Below are 14,305 nucleotides of genomic sequence, written 5' to 3'. Positions count from 1 at the left end.
GACTGTGTTTGAAATCTGTTTTTCATACATGTTTATTTACGCAGAGCAAAATATTCTTCAGTATTCCATAAAGTTTAAATGCCCAAATCCTAAAATATCATAGCATAAGTACTACAACCATTACGGAACAATGTTTCAAAAATATTTGCAGGATACAATATAACAAGGTTTTAGTAGGAGAAGTATATGTAAAAGCAAAGTATTTAAGGTTGGACTGGGATGATTCCTTATCAGAGTGCTTCCAAATCCCAATGTAACATGAGCGTTGGTTGATCCAGTTCGATTTCGTAATCAACTTCAACGAGGAAGTGGGAAGTTTATTAGTTAGACATAAGAGGGTGTTAAAACCCCTTTGATAGCATGGTTGCTGGTGCTAGCAGTGACAGCCAAATTGCAGCCCTGCGACTCTTTCGGCTGTTGCATAATGCTCACGTTGATTGTGCTCTTGCGAGGCGTGTAAATGGTGACGCTCTGGTCTTGAGTCACTTCCGACATGCGGAAGCTGTTGTTGGAGTGAAGGTGACGTTGGCATAGCGATTCTCCGGATATTCCCTGTCGTAACGTCCCGCCCTGTAAATGGCCAACAAGTCAGTTAGCTTAAATTAAATGCTTTACGTGCGATCCGATCATGTTAAATTAGGTCACTTGCGCCATGTAAATATTTAGCCAAGTTCTCACATTATTATCTCTCCTAAGAGTGTCCGTATTTGATTTGAGACGGAAGATCCCATAGACCACGGGGTTTGCTGTCGAATTGGTGCACGCGAAAAAGAACAAAGCTTTATTGATTTTGGGATCAAGCTGGCTGAACGAATCTTCGTCAATGAAGTACCTGAAATTATAAGGCAAGAAAAGACTTAAGTATGTGTATCATATTACGGAAAATATATGGTGACATTTTGGTTGACAAACGCAGTGAGAATTTGCAATTACACTTGCAGCTGATCAAGCCTGAATAAAACCTGCAATATGTAATTTGTTGCATGCAGGTTGCTCATGATCAGGAACATCTTCGTTCATCGCAGGTATGCAATTATAGCCATTATTATACTACTTAGAAAATAATTAGGATTCTGTTTGTTATGTGTTTTACATATTTAATTACATATATTAGCAGCTAGGTGAAAGCCATCTTGGCATTTTCTCAAAAACTTATTTATTCGGCGTGGAATTGTATTCCACATTCAAGGTTTTTACTTATGCACATTATTGTCGACTTGTGTATGCACCTTGTTATAGCTGAATTATTATGTAAATATCACGTAAATCAATTGAATCGAACACAACGAGTACAATTTCATTGAACTTATTCCTTCATGTCTAAAATTTACTTCGTGGATTATGCATAATTATGTATCTTTAATTTTGTGAGTGTATCAGAGAAGCATATATTGTGAAATAATAAGCGTTATTAATCTTACCAAAGAGAAATTAAAAAATATGGTGTCCAGCACACGAAAAAGACAATAATAATCACGGCAGTCATTTTTAGTGCTTTCTCCTTTGCTTTCCCAATATTACCAATTCCCGAACGCCTCAGCCCATCACCTAAATTACACAAAAATATCGTGTTATAATTCTTTCTGGGGTAATTCCTCCAATCATATGTATCAACTTGAAAAGCAATTATTGGAATATTTTCCCTGCAATTTGCAAATTGGAACGAACTGACAACACCAACCTCCGTTTCTGCTGTTCATTTGTCCTTTGCTTTCTTTGTGTCTCTTAATTAGCTCGATTACAATGCCGCAATACAGGATCAGAATGATAATGAAAGGTCCCAAGTACGTGAAGAACATTCCAAAGAGAAAGTACGCAAACGTATGTGTTTTGGTTGGTAGGGATGAGTAGACCACACATTGAGTGTACCAAGTAAAAACGGGGTGGTGTTCCACTTGAAAAAACACGACCTGCAGAATACAAATCGAAATAGAGAAAGTCTATGCGACCTGATTTTGTGACTGGGAATAATGTCACTATTAATGTGTCCTAACCCAGTCTTTGGGGCATTATGATATTCAACTTGCTCAACTTTATTAATAGGGCCATTATTCGTAAATATTTTATAGTGAAAGATTGGGGTTTTTAGGAAGTAATGGGTTTCTGCCTACATAAAGTAATTGGCACCACAAGCGAAAATATGTGGCAAATACGTGCAGATGCTCCCTGCCGATTTACTTGATCGCAGTAATAACAGATTGTTCAAGTTGTTAGCGTATCTATTTAGTTCTTGTGTAAGAAACCGCAAGAGTAATGCGCAGCCGGGTGTGGAATAGTTTTGTAACAATAGCTAACAATCTCTATTGTCAGACACCCGTTCTCCATCTAAATTAAAGATAAATTCTCCGGATACGTAGTGTACTGGGTGTTCTGCGGAAACGAATCCTTGTAAAGTCGACAGTCTGCGTCAATACACGTTGCTTTCAAGTGAAAATATGGATGATAACGGCTGTGAAAGAAATGGGGTCGCCAATTATAATGTGATAAAGTTTATTTCTTTGAGTCAACTTTTCCAGGAGGTTATTTTCTACGAATCTCTAGGTCTTACATACGTACAAAGTAGTTAAATAACTTTCACTTACTCGGAACTTTCACTCGTAATGGCTCTGTACTATAAGAAATGATGTAACTGAGGATGAATTATACCTGAGGGGAACTGCAGAATACCGACAGGATCCATGACAAGGCAATCATTTGCCTACTTCTTCTCACACCAGAAAGCGACTGCATGGGGAACCTGACAGCCATATACCTAAATCAGAAGGTTACAATTTGGTCATCCTTATTTCACTTATTGAGATGAAATACAACACGCCAGATCAGTGTGTAGCGACCTATTTTGCAGAATCATTTTCGGAAGATCTTGATGTCATTATTCACATAATATTTATTTAATTCAAGCTTTCGGTGCAATATTCATAGCATCATCATGAATATTATTGCCTACTACTCTACTTATTGTCACTGAGGAGGGAGCTTCCGTGGTTAATAATAACAGATCTTGATGCCCTTTGGATACGTGGTAGTGTCCCACGAATGAACAAGAACCCCCAAGTGGTTTGATGCCATGGCCACATTTACGCCCGCCACACCCACTCAAAGGTGCCCAAAAAACGCTTTCACTCCAGCTTTCACTCACTCAAATCCACGCCAAAAATCCAATTTTACTCTTATTTTGAAATTTCTTTCACCATTATACTCCCAGATAATTGTTTTCTTATATCCAACATTAAACTCAACTTTTTCGATGATTATTTCGCAGGCATAATTTGCGTTGTTGATTACTACAACAATGCTAACTCAGAATTTTAAATTTTAAAAATACTGAAAATTTCAAAAGGTTGAGTTTGATGTTGGATGTAAGAAAACAACTATCTGGGAGTATAATTGTGAAAGAAATTTCAAAATCCGAGTAAAATTAGATTTTTGGGGTGGATTTGAGTGAGTGAAAGCTTGAGTGAAAGCTGGTTTTGGGCATCTTTGAGTGGGTGTGGCGGGCGTAAATGTGGCCATTGAGTCAAACCACTTCATGTGAGACTACCATATATACAAATGGCATCAAGATCAGATCTGTTATTATCAACCTCCTGAGTTGTATAATAAAAAGAGTCGATAGTTAACAAGCTACTGTAATACGAAATATTTTTTAAGTTAATTTTTAAATTTTAAAATCTCCTCGATGAAGGTATTTTCATAAAGTTAAACGATTTTAGTATTATCCGTAAATAATGTGCTCACCGGTCGACAGCCAAGCAGACCAGAACGAAGCTTGAGAGGAAAAGTCCGAAAATCCTGAAGAAGGCCATTACTCGGCAGAGCAAATCGCCTCCTCGCCACGTTACCGTAGCGTTCCATGCAACCTCGAGAGGCATTAAAAACATGGTTACCTGCAAAACAAGGACTGAATTACAGTAACGGAAAGTTGTTCATCGTCCTTCGATATAAATTAATGGCAGAAAATAGTGTTTGGTCATTTTTACGACCACTGGTTATCGTTTCGCCACGTTAGTTATAACTAACTAGCAATTAATTATTAATGTCAAGGAAATAGTTCACTTGGAACATACTAAATATAAGGATTTTGACGTACCATTAAATCAGCAACTGCCAAGTTTAACAGCAAGAAATCCATAGGTGGAAACACAAGTCGGGTCTTCCTTCTTCGTAAAAGGATTATTAGAACAGTAAGATTTCCTGAAAAATAAGAACGTGCCTCATACATACATACGCATCCCCCCATAGATTATGTGTTAGCATATTATGCAAATAGAAATGAACACATGGAATACTGTGCATAAATATGTAAGGTTTAAGTGGTATGATAAAAACGACTTCACACTTCGCGTATTCTTTAATTCAAGCGGGAATAAGGTTATGTAATGTTCTTGAATGAAAGCTACATGATTGATTTATGTATATCTCATAACCATGGTCCTTTTTCGGAGAGATCATTTTGTTGGACTTCCGTCATATATACTATATACACTAACGTCACTAACGTCATCAGTATGGTAATCATAGCATGATTCCTATCAATCTATGTATGACCTACCGCTTGAAGAACCACCCTTAAAACTAAATACAAGATTGTGCATTCACTTTCTACTCTAGTGAAAGTTAGTCAGAGAGGTTCCTCCTACTTGTATCTAATCTAATGACAATAGGCTCATTTCAAATTTCCAGTATCCAGTCATTCAATTAACTGGATACTAGTGGATACTAACTATCCTTCGATCAGCATTATTTCTACTTAACAATCTCCCCTTTTCAACGTATGTAAATTGGATTTGATAAATATTTTGATGGGATTATTCCATGTTTATGTACTGCTCGTGATACAGAAATAATACAGATACATAGGTATATGTACTACTCATACAGTCATATGCATATGGCTACACCGTGAGTGTCGTGTGCTTCTTTGTGTACATATACATGGTACTAATATATATAAATCTATATGCTGCTGACGTAAGCTAATGCTGACTCGTCTTGTCCAAGATCACTGGATCATAATAATGTAGATAGAACCGAAAGTGTGCAGCGTGCAAAGTCTCAAATTCATGGTTTCTTCACTTTCAGTCATATTGACGGGAAGCTGTTATTATTCCGAGTTGAGCGCTCACTCCTTGGCGGATATGTAATCTCTTGAGTAATTGGCTTAACTTTTTCATTATGCAAATTTTAATGGAAAGAGAAACTTTGCTGTTAACTGTGTACGAAAGTAGCCACTATCTCTTGTGCCATGTTTTTGGGCTAATTAAATAAACCTTGGACATCTTGTGGCATTTCATTCGAAATACGAGAAACCCATAATCACGTCTTGAATAAGGATTGCATATTTTGTTCCAACCTGTTTTTTAATGCACTTTTGCTAATTGAATAAGCGCATGTAGAAAAAATTCCCCAAGGTGGATAAAACTGAACTATAACTAAAGTACATGAATGAATAATGACATTATTCGCGCATATTGCATATGGAAACTGAATAACAATAAGGAGTTCTTCTTGGCTACATCTCTCTAAAATGGCTCAATCCTTCCTGACATTGCAGGGAAATGAGAATGGCACGTTTCTTCATTTTTTCAAGCAAACTCCTGGAGGAAGACGGCTGAATCTACGAGTTGTCACAAATGTCAAACTTGGAAAGTTTGCCAAAGCCACAAAACTGACAACATTGCCACTAATGGATGTGCATTCTCAAAATTTTGTTTCTCTCGTGTGTGATATATGCATGAATTCTATTGCAGTAATAAGTAAGTCAACGGTAATAAATAATGAGTACTATATCATGCATGCATACATGCATGCTGCTCGGAATTTATATATTCAGAGCCATGTATGCAAACCATTTCCTGTGACATTCGTTTCAAAGTGCTCATGGCGAATCGAGTTAATGTTTCATTTTTATTCGTACAATGCACAGTGTGCATTGCACACACAGCTTTGGGGTGATGGAGTCCTACTATGTACACTTTTATTCGCAGTGGTCCGGAAGAATAATTTGTTTCTCGTATGATTACATTTTCAGTACTTTCTAACCTTAAGCTCTTTATTAGTATCTGATTTCAATGCTGTTGAAACTAGAGAAAATTCTATTAATTTAAACGAGGACATTTCAATTTTCAGATTTCAAAGGGCCCAATTATTACGGATCGCATTCACATTTGGAGTGCAGTGTTGCGTAACAATACAAACAACTAAAGGGTGCAGTGGCACGATAAAATATCAAAGTGCCAAATTAGAAATAGAACTTGGGTAGAGATTGTGATTGGAACCATATTATAGCATTGCAATAACGTTGCCTATCCCGAAACTTAATATACTGCGGTTGATTTGGTGTACCAGTTTTATGGTCGAAGAAACTATAGCAGCAAACTTTGCTAAATAATTGGTTGAGTTTGACCATAAAGACATTTTTAATTATTTACAGCATGAGATGCCTTAATTCCTCCCTTGAGACTACTATTGGTAAAGATCAAATGATTATACATGCTTTCGCAGATCCACATTCATTAATTCCACATTTTGTGGGACAAATACTGACTTTGTGTGGGAGTCTGGCTGCGGGCAATTCCTACTCACAAGGTAACCTTAAGTACTGTCACATCTCGATTTCCGTTCGGATGGTCTTAATTGATAGATAATTTAGCAGGGTGAATAAGCTTTTTTGTTATCCGTGGTTTCTCCTAAGGGGGTATATCTAGGATGTCCTATATATACTCCATAGTGGAGGGACCCCGTAGGGTCCCTCCCAGGTGAAGTCTTTCCAGTCTTTCAAAAACCTTAAAATGTCAAACGAGGCGTGGAGAACTTATTTTGTTGAGTAGGTGAAAAGCTGACGATGTAAACTTCCAAAATGTTTTGCAACTTGCAAAAATAAATATAAATTTATCGACTCATGGATCACGATGTCCTTTGGATATGTTATAGTGTCCCATGAATGAACAAAAACCCCCAATTGGTTTGATGCTATGGCCACATTTGCGCCCGCCACACCCACTTAAAGCTGCCCAAAACCCGCTTTCACTCCAGCTTTCACTTCATCAAATCCACACCAAAAATCCAATTTTACTCGGATTTTGAAATTTATTTCACCATTATACTCCCAGATAGTTACTTTCTTAAATCTAACATCAAAGTCAACTTTTTTAATATTATTTCGCATGCATAATTTGCGTTGTTGATTACTACGACAATGCTCATTTAGAATTTTAAGTTTTAAAAATAATAAGAATTTCAAAAAGTTGAGTTTGGTGTTGGGTATAAGAAAGCAGCTATCTGGGAGTATAATGGTGAAAGAAATGTCAAAATCCGAGTAAAATTGGATTTTTGGCGTGGATTTGATGGAGTGAAAGCTGGAGTGAAAGCGGGTTTTGGGCAGCTTTGAGTGGGTGTGGCGGGCGCAAATGCGGCCATGGCATCAAACCAATTGGGGGTTCTTGTTCATTCATGGGACACTATAACATATCCAAAGGGCATCGAGATCAGTGAGTTGGTAGTACACAACCTCCCCTCCTAAATTATCTGTCAATTAAGACCATCCGAAAGGAAATCGAGATGTGACAGTACTTAAGGTTCCCTTGTTAGATGTGGAAACTAGGAATGAATGAATAAATCGCCCCCTTTGAAAGATGTTAACATCAGCTTGGCAAACTTTTTTGCAACATCGATCAGGTCAATAATGTCATAAGTCTCCTTGAACATTAAATAAATGAAAGGAGTAATCCCTGCTTGATGGATTTATTTCCGTTAAAAAAATGAAGTATTTAAAAGTCTTTTCAATTTCCCACAAACGAAATAAAATCCTGCTCATGGTAAACACAACTCTCATCGTTGAACCATGATTGTACATGAACAAATTTCGATTCAAATTCAGTCAAGTGTAAAGGGCAATATCAACCGAGGCACCTTGGAACATCTTGGAGAACACGGCTTGCTTCTGAAGCAGTGTAATCTTAGATGCTGCTGGAAATTCACTCTGCAATTCTCGAATGTTGAGTGTATCGCATGCACTGATCAAGTTTCGGTTCATACGAGTTCTCATTCTGTCGTAAGAGCATGTCGACATATGACAGGAGTTTTGGGTGATATTTAATTTAAATAATGCAATTCCTGAAATCTATGATGGCTGATATTCAAGTAAACAAGTCAAGAAATAGTTATATGCTGATAATATGTGGTTGATATGTGTGGTAGACACATGAATAAATCATGCTGTTTGTTACAAATATTTATAGTGATCATACTGGTTTTAGTAAAAATGATTGCCACTTTACCGATTGCCGACAAAACAAAGAGCACGGAGTAGACGACAATTGATAAGACATGGCCAGCATTGAACTGCATGTCAATTGGCAGTTCCAACTCGATCGTGCTATTCGGGGTGGAATTATTCCAAATAGAACTGTCGTCTTCCTTGTGTTCCCAAAATGTGGTCATGCTCTCTCCGCCGTCGCCGTCGCCCTCGTTATCCACCAAACCCCACGACAGTGAGGTTGGCGTAGCTGCTGATGACGAGCTGTACATTGCACCACCCAGTTTGTCTCTTGTCCCTTCGTGATTTATGTAAATTCTTGTTCAGCCCCTTTGTCGTAGTTGTTTTCGTCTTCTTAAATTTCCCCAGTTTTGATGATGTTGGGTATTTTAATTGGATTGTGTCCCAGGTGCTCTAATCGGATTTCGAGAGTTCTTCAGTAATATGCGTGGTGTATGGACTATATTTGTCAAAGTATGAATGCACATATACCAACGTCTGTAGTTCCGCTGGGAGACAGAAATCCTTTTCAATTTTTGTTTTAAAAGTTTTCCAGATGAAAAGCTATGACGTAATAATAAATTTCACTTAACTCGCAATATAATATGCATTATTTTCTTTATTCGGGGTCCCTCAGGAGTTTCGATGAAAGTATGCATGCTATAGCGCAGAAACAATTTCACATCTCACGAGACGATATTTATTTGCCCCATTGAGCAACTTTTTTCCGTGAAGGAACACTATTCTGAAACACTCGATACCGTAACACGAAGATGTATGCAAGGAAAAAACGAGAGTGTAGGGGAAATTTTAGCCAATCTTTTGCAACTCGACCCCCAAAAATGATGATAGCCCTACTTGACTTACTGACTCACGCACCAGGACATAAAAAGGCAAATCTGAGAGCTAAGGAGTGAAATTCAAGTATTATGTGAGATCATGCTCCACTCGCAGATTCTGAAATGCAAGTGAAAGTTGAAAGTGAGTTTCAGCCAGTTTTCACCGCAACCCCCAATATCCAGACTCCATGTCTCAGTTCCAAAAACTCTGCATCACCAGGATCGGAGATCATGGTTTCCAGCAGATCTCTCAATAAAAGTGAGCAGCAGCAGCAGGGGCATTCTGAGCCACCCAATACAAACTACATAAGTAGTCTAGAAGATCAGACTACTTTCCTTTTGACAGGTTATACGAATGGTAACTTGCGATGCGGAAAACTCTTCTTTCTTGATCAGAATTTCGAGAGCCTCATTCTCCTCAGCCACGATGATTCTCTTTCGATCAAATTCTTGTATTCATTCCCGTTGAGCTTATAAATCGTCAGTGCATTTGGGAAAATGGAGAAGGGTTTACACAGATCGCTTTCATCAAACAAGTCTCTACACATAGAAAGGGATTGGATTTGTGGAGCCCACGAGGCTGACATTAAGCATGTCCTCACTCACGTTCCCTTGTAAGGGTTGCTCTGCGCTGAAAGAAAGTTGGCCATCGTCTCAAAGATGATGAAAAAGTAAGAGGAAGCAGATGGTGGTGGTGGTTATTAATAAGATCCAAAGAAATTTGAGAGGTGGAAGAAATTAGGAACTTGTTCTTATTATGGTAGATTACCTGCGATGAAGAACTTGAAAATCTGAAAAAGTTGGAACGTTTACTTATTTATGGAGCTCTCTCTTGAGATTTTCCCTGCAAATCCATGTACACATAATATTCATAATAAAAATACAAATGGTCAGTATCCTCACCGTTCTGAAGTGCAATAACCCATAAATGCAATTATACAAAAAGCAAATAAATCCATCCGAGAGCTTTTCCTATGACCTAGTGAGAATATGCACACACATAGCTCACAAATTTGACTTGAGGCCAGTTTAGGCTTACAGACGGCCGGTGCGTCAGAGGGATAAATTCAAGGTATACATAAATATGTATGTACATACATAAGCCCAGCGGCTCAGAACTGCTAAATACGTGCATACATACATATGTACTAGTGAATATTTTATTGAACGTGTAATAAATTTGTACATACTTGTGTATGCTCATCACCATTAGATGGTAAATATTCCATGTTACTTTCCGCCTCCCACACTTACGCAGCAGAGGTTTACCCAAGGATTACTATTACTATTCGTTTTCGGAACTCAACGTTAAGCAGACTGTAAGTAGTTATATACAAAGTTTTTCCTTATGTATAAGAGGGCAACAGAAAGAAACAAAGAACAAGTTTATCCGGAGGGAAATAGAGAAAAGTCAAGTATTGGCAGACAGGTAGCGATTATGGGCTTAACTATAATCTTAACACCAGTAAAAGTTTATCGTTTTCTACAAAACTTTACATAGGTACGCATTTAATGTGAGTTGCATAAGTTCTCAAGCTTCATTCATGCATATAAATTAAAACCGTGTCAAATTCTCGAGGTTCAGAGACCAAAATTACTTACAGATGCGAAGTTTTATCAAATTATTGATGTCCCATTTTTTGTACTCTGGTTGGAACTTATGTATTAAAGTAGGTACGTAGGTACGTAAGAACTGATGTGATAATTTTATGATCATTTAAATTTTGAATGCACGTAGTATCAATGAAAAACAGTACAATGAGTTGATTTACCAGTGGGTTTATTTTCACTTCAACATTAGTCTATAGTATATATTTAGTACATATTTTACAATGTGAATAACAGGCAGCGGTTAAAAGAAACAACCGCAATTTTGTGGATGCTTTATGATGCGTTTCAGCAGATACCGATGATACCGAAAGGGAATATTATTATAATACAAAGTATTTTACTACGTATGCTTCAACTTTACTACGTTATTTCCTGTACCACATTTGCAAAGTTTTCATTCGTTTGACTTTCTTTTGCAGTTGTAAAACCCCGTACATCAAAGCTTCAGCGGTTGGAGGACATCCTATACATTGTTAACAAGTAAAAAATCATTTTTATGTAGTGTATGTTGAATGGAATTGCATCAATTTAACTGTCCAGCAGTGCCGGACGGATGTGCTTACCGGGGACATAAATATCCACAGGGATAATTCGATCGCAACCTCGGACAACCGAATAAGAATAATGATAATAACCCCCACCATTGGCACAGCTTCCCATAGAAATCACCCAACGGGGTTCAGGCATCTATAAGATTATAGACACAGTTGACGATCTTGCATTATATGTCATTTTGTAATGGAGACTAAAATAATTATGACTTACCTGATCATAAACTTTTCTCAAGGCTGGTGCCATTTTATTTGTCAGCGTACCTGGAAATGAAAAAAAGGAATACAAAAGTGAAAATTTGCTGAGTTCAACTCTCGAGTTCACTCAACTTTTTCTTCACTCCATTTCTTGCTGTCGAACAGAGTCAAGTTTGCCAATTTTTTTCTACTTTCAAGGAGATCTCCAGTACTTTTTTTGTAAAATGTTATCAAAATTCGCTGATTCGCAGAGAGACAATAGTCAACCCCCTAAAAAGAAAGTTTTATTGCACAAGTACGTGCATGAACCGTCTCCGGGCTCTACTATCCAGATTTGTGTAAAAAATGAAGCTGGTGAATTAATGGAGATTCAAGGTTCGTACAACTTGACATTATTACCAATTATATTAATGCATGAAGTAATAATTAATTATGTTTTTCAGAATGTTCACCACCAACTTCCCAACAAGTCAGCGCTACCCGCTTTCCTTGGAGAACATCATCTCCTCCTCCTCCAGAAATAGGAGAAACATGGATTCCCCCCACAAAAAACAGCATGGCGGATTACATTTTCAAGCACGTCAAGGCACATCTCGGCTACTCTGGGGAGGATAGGTTGATGAAGACGTCGGATGACATGAAGAAATTGTTAAGATCAGGAAGGACATTGAAAGTCATCAAACCCGGCCAGACTCCAACACCACGTACACTCAAAAATAGAGAGAAGAACCCTCTCAAAAAGAAAAACAGTTCTGAGACCAGAGAAATTATTGATGTGAAATTTAGCCATGGGCGAATAACCTGGAAGACAAGCTCGACATGTCAATTTGAGAATTGTTGGAAAACTTCAAAATTAGATGGGTCATGTGCTGACCATTCCAGTTCCTATTCGACCCATTTCCTTATCAAAGATGACAATAATCCTATTGTTACAACTTTCCTTCTTTCGACGCCTGTTCATGTACAAAACACAAAATACAAATTAAACGATTTCATCGAAGTGGTCAGAAATGATAAGCGACACTACGCGTCTTTTCAGAAATACAAAGAAAGAAGACTGCAGGAAAAACTCCCACCTAGATGGACTCTACTCACGCCAAAACCATGGGTCGCCAAGAACTTGGACTCGTCTCGGATATTCCACCAGACTATCGCAATAACTCTTTGTATTATAACAATGATGAATGCGAATGAGGGAAATCAGAAGCAACGGCTGCAATTTATCAGAGATCAGGTGTATATTGATAAAGTGGATTGGGAAGCAGTGAAAAAAATTCTAGAGAGCAGCGGATTTTCAATTTCACTTGGGGAACCTTCAGACTTAGGGGAGTTGAAAGAGTCCCCTCTACTCAAAATTGCAGACCTTTCCTGGAGAGAAGGCGATGAATGGATATACATGAAATTTGGAACAATTAGAAAAATTTATGTTGGTACATCAAAACAAGACCACAGTAGAGGACCGATGCCAGAATCGTACATTCCTAAACGACATCTTATTGTTGACCCACTCGCCAAAGGAATCTCCATTTTTCAATGTGAAGACGAAGACCAAACTATTCTCAACTCCGAGACAAGCAAGATGGAAGGAATTGGTCAAATGGGAGTTTTGTTTTGCAAGATGTTGGGTGGTGAGATCGATGACCATCTAATCCAGCCTGACTTTAGCAAGTATGAGAACTTTTCTGACTGGGAGGACCGGCATATGGAGAGGATGAAGATGTTTTTCGCGTTTTGGTCATCTCGTGAACTTGAATTCACCCCACCAGCAACCCTTGATATCAAATCTATTAATTGGGGACCAGCAACAAAACATCTTCAAATCAACTCCAATTGAAATAGTTGTCATTGTTTAAATTTTTTTCCGTGTATTATTGCAATATTGAAGTAAATATTAATTGATTGTTGTATACTCTATCGCTCCGGATATTTTTGTTTGGTAATAAATTTATATCAAACCAGTTAAATATGGTTGAGTATGTACGAAAAGCTTATACGTATTTCTTACCAGCAACAATGATAACATCAGCCTGGCGTGGCGACGCTCTGAATACAACTCCAAACCTGTCCATGTCATATCTGGGCGCGGCAATGTGCATCATTTCCACGGCACAACAAGCCAAACCGAACGTTAACGGCCACATTGAACTCTTAAATATCCAAAAATGCATTTAGTAATTATAAACAACAGTAACTAAATAGATATATAAATAATGCAAAATCCACACCTTACGACCCCAATTCATAAGGTCATCTAAACGAGCAACAGCATACTCTCCCCAGCTGTTTGTGTTTTGAAAGGGCGAGTAAGGTTTCGGTTTCTCTGTTGATACTGAAAGCAAACAAAAAACATGTAAAGATATGTTGGGTGTAACGTATATTATTCGAAACTTATCGAAATCTAACCTTCTGATCCTGGAGTTGACGACGCATTTCTCACAGTCACCAGAGCCAAGCTGTCCTCTTTCTTATTCTTATCGTCTATAAATGAAGGAAGGGTGGAGAGGGACTTGGGCGCAATTTTGTGCAATTGTACTCCCAAAGGCTGTTGACTAGAGCTGAGCCTTGCAGTGCCGAAACGACCGCACACCTTGACGAGCGACGCCATTATTTTAATAATTTATCAGGTCACACCAATTTTCAACCTTATCGGAGAAAGAGAGGATAAACACCTCTACTCCTCTCTATAATTTCAATATTATAACTAATTTTACTTTATTACTACAAGTTTTCAATTTTTATTTTCAACTTTCTTGAGGAAGATGTTTTTCCTCTTCTCAACCCAACCCGCCGACTGGGGCGACTTGCCCCAAACTTTCTCCTCTCTCGTTGGGTCGCTCCTAAAAAAACGG

At 38.0% G+C, this 14,305-nt stretch overlaps 3 protein-coding genes across 4 annotated transcripts; 1 reads left to right on the top strand and 2 right to left on the bottom strand.

Moving 5' to 3' along the window:
- Window positions 1-14: 14 nt before the first annotated feature.
- Window positions 15-9,202, bottom strand: LOC110843266 (gonadotropin-releasing hormone II receptor). Of its 2 annotated transcripts, XM_035846186.1 has the most exons (9): window positions 8,750-9,202; window positions 8,280-8,671; window positions 4,091-4,194; window positions 3,739-3,887; window positions 2,647-2,752; window positions 1,682-1,910; window positions 1,422-1,548; window positions 679-832; window positions 15-570 (listed from the first exon to the last, which is right to left on the bottom strand). In XM_035846186.1, exons 2-9 carry the CDS (start codon window positions 8,527-8,529, stop codon window positions 325-327), a joined length of 1,365 nt encoding a protein of 454 aa, XP_035702079.1. In that variant the 5' UTR covers window positions 8,530-8,671; window positions 8,750-9,202; the 3' UTR covers window positions 15-324. The 2 variants fall into 2 exon arrangements, with proteins under 2 accessions (XP_035702079.1, XP_021944922.1); XM_022089230.2 differs by having other exon boundaries at window positions 8,280-9,202.
- A 1,657-nt stretch (window positions 9,203-10,859) lies between these two features.
- On the bottom strand, window positions 10,860-14,250 carry LOC110853123 (NADH-quinone oxidoreductase subunit B 2). Its single transcript, XM_022101368.2, has 6 exons — window positions 13,860-14,250; window positions 13,682-13,785; window positions 13,462-13,603; window positions 11,473-11,522; window positions 11,271-11,394; window positions 10,860-11,170 (listed from the first exon to the last, which is right to left on the bottom strand). Exons 1-6 carry the CDS (start codon window positions 14,059-14,061, stop codon window positions 11,073-11,075), a joined length of 720 nt encoding a protein of 239 aa, XP_021957060.1. The 5' UTR covers window positions 14,062-14,250; the 3' UTR covers window positions 10,860-11,072.
- Window positions 11,437-13,420, top strand: LOC118433844. Its single transcript, XM_035846182.1, has 2 exons — window positions 11,437-11,831; window positions 11,900-13,420. The coding sequence occupies exons 1-2, from the start codon at window positions 11,681-11,683 to the stop codon at window positions 13,288-13,290; spliced, it is 1,542 nt and encodes a 513-aa protein (XP_035702075.1). The 5' UTR covers window positions 11,437-11,680; the 3' UTR covers window positions 13,291-13,420.
- Window positions 14,251-14,305: the final 55 nt, after the last annotated feature.

This window comes from Folsomia candida, unplaced genomic scaffold (assembly GCF_002217175.1).
Source record: "Folsomia candida strain VU population unplaced genomic scaffold, ASM221717v1 Fcan01_Sc001, whole genome shotgun sequence".
NCBI lineage: Eukaryota > Metazoa > Arthropoda > Collembola > Entomobryomorpha > Isotomidae > Folsomia > Folsomia candida.
The sequence above is the reverse complement of the archived record's forward strand: the minus strand, read 5'-3'. Positions and strand labels throughout refer to the sequence as shown.